Raw genomic sequence first — 9,967 nt, forward strand, 5'->3', positions numbered from 1 at the left:
GATTAATTCACAGTATCATGAAACATAGCTCATTAGCATGTTAGCATTATCCTTTAGTGTCACAAATTGCAGATTTCTGTACTAAGAACTACATATCTTTAGTACATAGGTGCGCAAAGTGCATTCAAATGGGGAAGTATACTGTACATATTGTACTACTGGCACACTCAAAATCATCCAAGAACTGAGAGTGGAACGATGGACACTTCAAACCCTCAACAAACTCTACATTGATGATATAGCAAGAGGGGTCTGGCTGCAGACTCTATACACTGAAAAAAGTACAATGCTGTTGCTGGATTGATGTAATTTTTTGTTTTATAACAGCCTAAAATTATTGATTTTTTTCATTAAATCTAAATCTTCTAAATTATCTTAATGGTTGAACCTATATTTTTTTATTTAAACTAGCAGCAAATTAAATTCTGTCATTGGATCATTGTATTTTTATTGCATTAAGCCTTCTGTGCACATGCACATTCGTAACAACATCCCGTAGGTCCCAAGTGGATTAAAAAAACACTTGATGCACAGCAGCCATCACTTTCTGAGTGGCTCTCCCTCTACACTTCAGCACAGGCATCCAACTAACCGACTTTGACTGAGAAGAAAGTGCTAAGTTGATAACAGAAAGGGAAAAACATAAGCTTTGTGTGCAGGTGAATTAATCCAAATATAATTTATCCTTAGCCTTCATGTCTCCTCTAAGAGGTTGCCCTTATTGCTGAGGTTTATCTCCAGAGGTTACAAATATGTCAACCCAAGTTCAGAGGCTGTCAGCTTCTCACTTTCTGAGATGTTCTTGTTCTTACATGGTTGCAATTTCACTGCAGTATTTTAAGGGGACATATCATGCAAATATAAGAAAAATATGTGCCCCTGGCCAGTCCACAATCCCCTCAAATACCATAAAAATTCATCCCATTCCACCCTCTCTTTCTCCACCTTTCAGGAAATGTGTGCTGAAACAAGCCATTGTCAGATTTCCCCTCATGATGTCATGCTGGGAGTTAGCCCACCCCCAGGTTTGGTTGACCCTCCCGATTTGGAAGAAAATTCCACTTTCCTCTCTTGATCCTACTCTTGGCCATCAGCTGAGATGCTGGATAGCTCAGTGGGTTACCCTGCTGACTTTTGACTGGGAGATTGATGGTACAAATCCCAGTCAGGTCCCAAACTTTGGATATAAGTGCCTGAAACATCAGGAAAGCGACATTAATTTCCTGAAAGAATCAAATATTACTGTTTATTCAGCAATAAACTTCACAGGCATGTTTTGGGGGACTTCTGAGACCAATATAAACTTGTCTTAAAGGGCAAAATATGTCCCCTTTAATACATTTCTGTTCTCCCATCGGGCCAAAGTAACAAGAGTTTTCAGGAAAAATGTGTTGAGTTGACTTTCAAAACCCATGGGAGGCACAGTGGCGCAGGGGTTAGAGCTGTTGCCTCACAGCAAGAAGGTCGCTGGTTTGCTTCCCAGTCAGGGCCTTTCTGTGCAAAGGTCACATGTTCCCCCCGCTTTACTTTACATTTAAAATAAAAACAACTATTATTTTTTAATTAAAACAACCTAAAAAAAAAATTTCTCCAACCTTTATAAAATGGTTTTATGAACTTAAACATTTTAAGTTCAAATGAGTGGAATATTTATATTGGGTGATAAACTTTTGTGTGTGTGGGTGTGTGTGTGTGTGTGTGTGTGTGTGTAGGACAATTTAAAATAATTAGGTTTGCTCAACCTTCAAACATAGTTTCTATGAAGTCAAAAAAATTTAGATTTATCTGATTTAAAAATTTTTTTTAACTGATTCAATTAAATATGTTTTGTGTGATTACTTCTTTTTTTTTAAGTTCAACCCATTTTTTTTTTTTTTAGTGTACTTCTGATGGCCACTCTCACAGACCATTTACCTGAGATCAGGGTTGCTAGGTCTGCGGTTTTCCCACAGAATTTGGCTACTTTTGACATACTGCCACAGGTAGATTTTTTTTTGTCTGCAGGTTGAGCAGACCCATTTTAATGTCTTGTGTATGTGTATTTAATGTCCAAAGCAGAATAAGCAACTTTGTTTGCTCTTAAATACACCTAAATCAACCAGCTGAAAGGCAAGAAAACATAGAATATAGCACACAGAGTCCCGCTGTGCCACACTGGCATACAGACACACAGAAGTAGCACAGCTGCACTTACACAAGCATTATGTGTGGCAGAGGTTTTACTGGCTTATGTTGAATTTCAGCGTTGGGCTTGGTTTTGGGTTGGTTTTGGGCTAGCTTTTATTGGCCTTTGGGCTAGATTTCTCACCCAGACCTGGCAAGCCTGTCTGAGATGCTGTATATCTCAAAAAGGATGTGCCATAATTTGCTGGTACAATGTATAACCAATTTTAGATTTTTTTTTAATTGGACTTTATTCATGTAATAACCATCTTGCAAACAATTTGGCTTGCCAAAGCTTTGTTAGCTTAAGCTAAAGCTAACAAAGCTATGCTAGCTACATAGTAATGCCACCACATAAACCAATGTTGCTCAGTTAGCTTTAGCAACGTGAACTTTAGCAAACATAGATAAAGCTGATTAAGCTATGTAGATAACATAGAAATGTAGCTTATGCAGCTGTTTTGTGAGCTTAGCTTTAGCTACATTAGCTTCAAAGCTATGTAGCTCCATTTTCTGTGTTGAAAGGACGGTGTTTAAGGTGTTCAAGGTTCATGAAGGAATAGATTTTTTTCCTGTAAGCAGATTTTCTCCACTTTAATGTTTTGTAACCAGGTTTGGCAGGTCAGGTTTTTAACTTTTAACTTATCCTAACAGTTACCTTAACACTTACTTTAACTGTAAATGGAAGTTGACTCCAATTTTATTTAGAAAGTTCATGTTTTCATATATGTGGTCAGTCATAAATGTATTGAGCTGTATACAAGCATCTAAGCCAGAGTAGTTGCAGCACTGCTGTAAAGTAGAACGTTGCTGAAAAGTAGGATGTTGTATTGTTGTATTATATTGTTAACAATAGTGTGAATGCTCAGCATCCCCACTAATGAAGACTGTATACAAAAAAAAGCAGTATAAATGTCATGGATAAAAATATTAATGTTTCACTGGGATTTGTTGTAGGCTTTTAAGTAGACCATGAGGTTTAAAACGAAAAATATAATAATAAATAGAATAAAAAACTAAAACTAAAAATTAAAGTAACTTTGCCAGAGCATCTCTCGAGTCATTTTTGCCAGTCTCAAGCCCAGAAAAAGGAGGAGGGCTGGCATTGTGACATAAAAACAAGAATCTACAGAAGCAAGTTCATTTAATGGTCTTTTTACTCCCTTTTTGTCTCTCTCATGACATTTTACCACTCTCCTACAGTGTCCATTACAATTAAATGCATATAGACAATTATACAAATTAGGCGATGATGTCATTTAGCAACTTCTGGCTACTTTTAGGACAGCCAATAGCATCTGTAATTGTTTGACATAAATTGTAAAAATAAAGTATTCAATAAAAAAAAGAAAAGAAAAAAAGGACAGCCAATAGCCACTTTCCTTACTGAGAAGTTAGCAAGACTTTGTGCCAGATATGAACGGTCTGCAGCCAGACTGTCTTGGATGTAGTGGATATTGTATTGTTAGCATGCTAGCATGCTTGCTAACGTGGCTAGCTTACATGTTTTTAGCAACAGCAGCATATTTCATTCGAGAAAAAGGCATTTATGCAAAATAAGTTAATTTTCTTTGAGTGAATAATGTTGACATACAAAAATTTTATATATATTTCATAGTAGAGGAAACATAGCTGTCAAATTCCAATTAAAATATGCTAATGTCCACTCACATCTCAATGTTAAAAAAAACCAATAGAAGGAAACAGAGGTGGTTAATCCACCCCCACTTCCTGTAAGTGCAAAACGGTAGTGCACCATTTGGGACAATACTAACCTGCAGGGATTAAGCGCTCTGTACTAGATTTAAGTATACTCTATTACAAATATACTAACAGAATTATAAGATTTGAGGCACATCTCTTGTGTCTGTGTTAGCTTGTTGACATTAGAATTTAGCTTTAAACACTGCTGTTCTAATTTTGCTAGAATGTCTGCACTGCAGACAGGATTGATATTTAATAACACATCATCCTTCATTGAAAGTCTTCAAAGACAATAAATCTAAAGGTGATACTTGTGATTAAAATGTTAAATTGACATTTCTGAGTATGTGGAGGCAGTTATTTCTTTGTTGTTTTCCTCTAATGTGATTATGGGAGCAGCAGTCAGTTTTGCAACATCATCTGTCAGCTGTCAGCACCACACAATCAGGGAGTTAAATCTCTGAGTCTATTTTAAGCTCAGACTCTTCCTCAGTAACACAGAGCTGAGAAGCAGACAGCTGATCAGATGACAGCAGCAGCCCATTCATGAAGTACAGCAATTTTATGATCTGAAATTAAGTCTTTAGAATATTCTTCTGAATTCATGAGGTTTACAGTTCATATTTCTCTCATTTCTCCACCACATGCTCAGTCAATGAGGTTTCCAGCCATGATTTGAATATTTCGCATGTGCCCAAGTCTATATTTCAGATGAAAATGCTGACATGCATTAATACAAGGCAAAAACAGACTTGCATAAAGATTGTCAAAGGTCAGAGATGCTCTGCACATTTTGACCATTTAATAAGAACACCCCTGTAGCTGATAATAGGTATGCTCTCATTTTTGCAAGAGTTTGGAAGAGACAGCACCTGTAAATTTTGTAACAAATACAAAAGCAAAAAGGGATATTTAGAATGAAAAAATAAGGGACAACTATATTAATAAATAAACATGTTTTTTTTAAATGAGAATATACAATTCACAATACTTTTTCATTTTAGTCACCTTTACCTAGATCAGCGGTACTCAACTGGTGGCTCAGTGTGCTTGGAAAAAACTAATTTTGTTAGAAATCTCCTGTATACTATTTTTTAAAACTTTGGAAGGTAATTTGCCAATAAAGAGATGTTAGTGGGTCATGAAGGTAGACCAGGTAAGAGGCAATGATCCAGATGTTTTTTTTTTTTTTTTTTTAATTAATGCCACTAATCTCATGTTATTGAACATTTTCTTGCAACTTAAACCTTCACAGTCATCAAAGCAGAGCCATTTCTTATACAAGTTTTTATTTTCTAATATTGTAAATATAACATGTAATGCATCTGGGATGGACCATGATCAACAGAGTTAAGGTAAAGATGGAATATATGGTTATGCTATGAACCTCAAATTAAGCTGTAACAGTTCAAGGTTCTGTGTAGCTCAAACTGAGTTTAAACAGCACAAAAAGATATAAATAAACAAATAAACTATGCATACTTATAATACTCCACACTGGGAGTTAGAGTAACAAGCCTTTCATCCCTCATTCTATATTTCCTTTAAGAGTAATGCTAGCATTTTTACAGTTTATGAAAAGGCACATAGCAGCTATATACATGTCATCTTTGCTTTTTTAAGGGATTGAGTAAGCTGGCATTAAGATTGATCCACCATTATAAATATTCAAGAATATATCACTAAAATGTCAAGAGGAAAAGTCAGACCAGTTCAGGTAACATGGGTGTAAAGATGTCTCAGGATCTCTCCTCTGGTGGTTGTGTCTCCAGGAAAAACTGCCTGGCAGAACTCGCAAACATGAGACTGCAGCGCCACATCTGACATCAGCATCCCACCAGACAGATACAGGAAGTCCCCTGCTTGCATGGGACCACCTGACACAGACGTCTAACATGGAGAAAAAAGACAGGACATTTAGTTTTGTTGAAAGAAAAATACTGAAAATGCAAGGACAGAGATTGAAGACGCTTACTGCTGCAGTGTGCATCATCCTGTCTCCACTAGATGGATCTGCTTGACCCTGATTTTTTGAGACATTAGAAAAGGCTCCCTGCCACCTCGAGAAGTCCAGGCTTAAAAGGGGATCAACCTTCTGTTTAAAGTTCCCATCTTTCTTTCTCTCAGGAGGCAAATCCACACAGAGCTTGGACATATCCTTAGCAAGGATATCTGAGAAAATCTCTGCATTTCTAGAGGGTTCATCGAAACAACACTTCACTGCAGGGTTAAGTGCAGCTGCTGTTTGTTGTTGAGGCCTTTCGTGAAGAAAAACAGGGATTTCTGGACTGCACTGGACTGGGATGGACATCATATCACTCTGTCCATTAGGACCAGTGATGCCTACAGGCAGAAAGGTTTATAACTGTTGATGAAATGAGTTGATGCATGTTTATAAGAAGTGAAATGTCTATGTTTTATATAATATGGACCTTGCTGTTTCTGTAGCGCAGCTGTGAGTTGATGTAACAGAGCAGCCTGTCTCAGGCAGAGTGACCTCAGGCGAAGAAATTGCTGGTAAAGCTCACTGTATGCTTCCTCCATCTCAGCAGCTCAGAGATCTGCAGCCAGACAAAAGAGGAAATCACACCGAGCTGTGCAGTAAAAATGTAAAAACTGAGGAACAATGGGTGAGATATTACAACCCCAATTCCATTCCATTTTATCTAAAATATCAGAAGTTGAAACTAAGACATCTCACCATTTCATGTAAAATATTAGCTCATGTTGAATCTGATAACAGCAACACATCTAAAAAAAAAAACAAAATAGTAGGGACAGGGCCATGTTTACCATTGTGTAGCACCCCTCTTCTTTGTAACAACAGTCTGTTGACATCTGGTAGTGAGGAGTTGTTGGAGTTTTTGGAGAGGAGTGTTGTCTAATTTGTCTGATCTTGGCTGCTCAACAGTCCTGGGTCTTTTTTCTCTGTAAATGTTTTCTACTGGTGAAACGTCTGGACTGCACGCAGACCAGTTCAGCACCTGGACTCTTCTACTATGAAGCCATGTTGTTGTGATGGATGTGGTATTTGGTTTAGCACTGTCCTGCCGAAATATCCAAGGCCTTCCCTGAAAGAGACGTTGTCTGGATGGGAGTGTTACCTTTAAACCTCTACACTTTTCAGCACTGATAGTGCCTTTCCACAAGTGTAAGCTTCCATACAATAGGCAGTAATGTAACCACATACTATGGGGAGATGCAGGCGTTTGAACTCTTCGCTGATAACAAACTGGAGGGTCCCTCCCTTTAGTTCAAAAAGTATTCGAAATTTTGATTCATGTGACCAGAGAACAGTTATTCCATTTTGCCTTAGTCCATTTTAAATGAGTTTTAGCCCGAGGAAGATGGTGGCTTTTTTTAAATCATGTTCACATATAACTTTCATTTTTGAATGGCATGACAAACTGTGCTGACAGACAATTATTCCTGAAGGGTTCCTGAGCCCATGCAGTTTTTTTTCAGTACAGAGTCATGCATGTTTTTAATGCAGTCCTGACTCAGGGACAGAGATCACGAGCATCCAAGACTGACTTTGGGCCTTGTCCCTTCAGCATAGATTTATCCAGATTCTGTAGATGGTGGGGCATCCAAAGTCTTCACAATTTTAGTTTAGGCACATTTTTCTGAAATTGCTCCGCAATTTTCAGATTGGTGAACCTCTGCCCATCTTTACTTCCAAGATACTTTGCCTGTCTAAAATGCTCCTTTTATACTCAGTCATGTTACTGACCTTCTGCCAATCACTTAATTAAGAGAAAAATGCTCCTCCAACTGGTTTTCATTTGTACCACTTACTTTTCTGGTCTTTTGTTCCCCCATCCTTACTTTTTCAAACGTGTTGCTACCATCAAATTCAAAATGAGCTAGTATCTTTCATGAAATGATAAAATGTCTCAGTTTCAACATCTGACATGTTGTTTATGTTCTATTGTGGATAAAACACAATAGATTGTGGGTTCATGAGATTTGTTAATTATTGCATTTTGTTTTTATTTACATTTACAGAGCACCCCAAGTTTTCGGAATTGGGACTGCAGAATGCACAAGCTAAAACACTTTAAGCCAAATGCTAGTGTGAGCGTGCATACATGCTCAAAATTACCACTGACCATAATTATTCTGCTTGTATCTTTGCTAATAAGAGGTGTCGGGTACAACCTAAGGGCATGTTATTTTTGTGATTGTTTGTAAAAACAAACACAAGTGAACAGTCAGCCCTGGCTATAGTCAGCATGGAGGCATACAAATATTCATAATCAGTTACATTTTTCATATGTGAATTCTAACTGCTCATAACACCAGTCTAATTATTTGGTTTTAGAATGGATCTAAATGCTTTCTTAAGTCACAGCTACACTGCTGGAGAGAAATGCTCAAGGTCGTATTTCTTTGGCTTTAAACTCCTATTTTAACGTAATGAGCCTATTTCAATGCAGTGTGAGGGGTATAAATACTCAATACTTACCCCTTTGAAGAATTTAGGAGTCCTCATTATTTCTTGCAGCAGATTTCAGGGTACTCTCCACTACAGTCACCCCCATCTTGATCAAGGCTCTTGCCACAGAGTCCAAAGGTAAATCTTGATCCACATATACGTCAAGCCTGTTTGTTTCGAAACAGGTTGATGGAAAAAACGCTCCCCTTACAACAGCAGAAACTGCAGTAAAAATGTCAAGCATAAGGAAGTCACTGTTAAAATAGGGAAGTGAAATCTTTTTGCATAAAAAGGAACCACGCTAACACTCAGACAAGTGAGTCACCACAGAGCAGAAACTGAAAGAATCAGGCTTAATTTTTAAGATCAAAGCAAGCTTCTTTTTTCTTGTTCTTTAAAGATGATAAAATATTGTATTTCACTCACTCTATTCCTACTTTTTCTCTAGATGATTTAAAGAGAAGTATCTGATAGATCTTCTAATATCATTATTTGTGATTTCAAAATTTTAGATAAGTTTTGTAATCCCAAAAAGTTAGAAAATGATGGAAAATAAAAGTGCACAACTGTCATCTAAAAACAAAGATGGTGACAGCAATGCCATGTAGGGAATGTGTATGTGAGCTGACACTGTTGCTCTGCTTGTTAAAGCAATATTTAAAGGATATTGTAGAACTTTTTCATGGTATTTTCCATGTAACATGCCTCATCATCGGTAGAGGAAGGAGAAGTGTACATTACTTTGCATTTATTATGGTTAGTTGAAGCAAATGATACATTTTTCTGACTTTTTAAATTAATGAATGTGCTGTAAATACAAAGTTTCTGTGTAAGATCACAAAAAAACTACAAGTTCTGTATACTAAAACACTGAAGCAGAAGTACCTTAAAACTTAATACAGTTTTCGATTAGTCTAAATTTAATCTATGGCATAGAGATATTTCACCATACTAGGTTATGATTTCCACTTAAATTTTATTCATGTTTAGTCTTGTAACTCTATAATACTGTACCTTTAAAGTGGTTTTTTTTTTACAATTCATGGCACCGTTTTGACTGTCCAAAACTCCAAAGACTCGGGTCTTTCTGTCCACTTCTTCTCAAACAGACTGACCGGTTTTTTAAATGTTTATTTCCTTTCTGTAAGAGCGAGTTAGCCTCGAGACTTTAAATGTCGTCTCAATCTGACTTTAAAAGAATCACAACTGCTCAGTTTCACTGGGAATGAGGAACTCAAATCTAAATTCATTTCGGTTTCTGCTTTCTGGTTTTTGTCCTCAGCTGTGAAGCTACAATCTTGATTATTATTTTCCACAGTGAATCACAGACATATGGGGTTTACTCACACTGTAAGCGATCAGTCAGTCCCAGGTAGAGGAAACACAAACACAGTCGGTGTCGGAGCTCACAGTGAAGATCAGTTACTTTTACTGTCTGCAGGACTGGATCCGCATTTTACTCAGATGACGTCACAAGTAAAATCCCGACCTACAGCTTGAGTTCACCTGTGTCAAACCAGGTAGTCTGGAAAAATTATACTTCCGCTTTAGGCTACCTTCAAAATAAAATGTCTAAATTTCCAGATTGCTTTTAAGAAAAGATAAGATATTCCTTTATTAGATTTAAATCAAATAAATATTTATAGGAATGGATAGAGAAAA

General features: G+C 37.0%; 1 protein-coding gene across 2 annotated transcripts; it reads right to left on the reverse strand.

Annotated features, from left to right (window-relative positions):
- Positions 1-5,077: 5,077 nt before the first annotated feature.
- zgc:113184 (uncharacterized protein LOC553745 homolog) lies at positions 5,078-9,775 on the reverse strand. Of its 2 annotated transcripts, none has more exons than XM_041778939.1 (5): positions 9,653-9,775; positions 8,336-8,527; positions 6,300-6,428; positions 5,843-6,210; positions 5,078-5,757 (listed from the first exon to the last, which is right to left on the reverse strand). In XM_041778939.1, the coding sequence occupies exons 3-5, from the start codon at positions 6,409-6,411 to the stop codon at positions 5,581-5,583; spliced, it is 657 nt and encodes a 218-aa protein (XP_041634873.1). In that variant the 5' UTR covers positions 6,412-6,428; positions 8,336-8,527; positions 9,653-9,775; the 3' UTR covers positions 5,078-5,580. The 2 variants fall into 2 exon arrangements, with proteins under 2 accessions (XP_041634873.1, XP_041634880.1); XM_041778946.1 differs by lacking the exon at positions 9,653-9,775 and adding an exon at positions 9,320-9,499.
- Between the last annotated feature and the right edge of the window lie 192 nt (positions 9,776-9,967).

The sequence above is a fragment of the Cheilinus undulatus genome, linkage group 3 (assembly GCF_018320785.1).
Source record: "Cheilinus undulatus linkage group 3, ASM1832078v1, whole genome shotgun sequence".
NCBI classification, from domain to species: domain Eukaryota; kingdom Metazoa; phylum Chordata; class Actinopteri; order Labriformes; family Labridae; genus Cheilinus; species Cheilinus undulatus.

What these genes read in the sequence shown, in the direction of transcription:
- zgc:113184 (XM_041778939.1), bottom strand. Translation starts at nt 6,411, where the DNA reads ATGGAGGAAGCATACAGTGAGCTTTACCAGCAATTTCTTCGCCTGAGG. An exon ending in TGCGCTACAGAAACAGCAAG is followed by an intron (nt 6,211 to 6,299) that starts GTCCATATTATA and finishes TTCTGCCTGTAG; the next exon opens with GCATCACTGGTCCTAATGGA. An exon ending in GGATGATGCACACTGCAGCA is followed by an intron (nt 5,758 to 5,842) that starts GTAAGCGTCTTC and finishes TCTCCATGTTAG; the next exon opens with ACGTCTGTGTCAGGTGGTCC.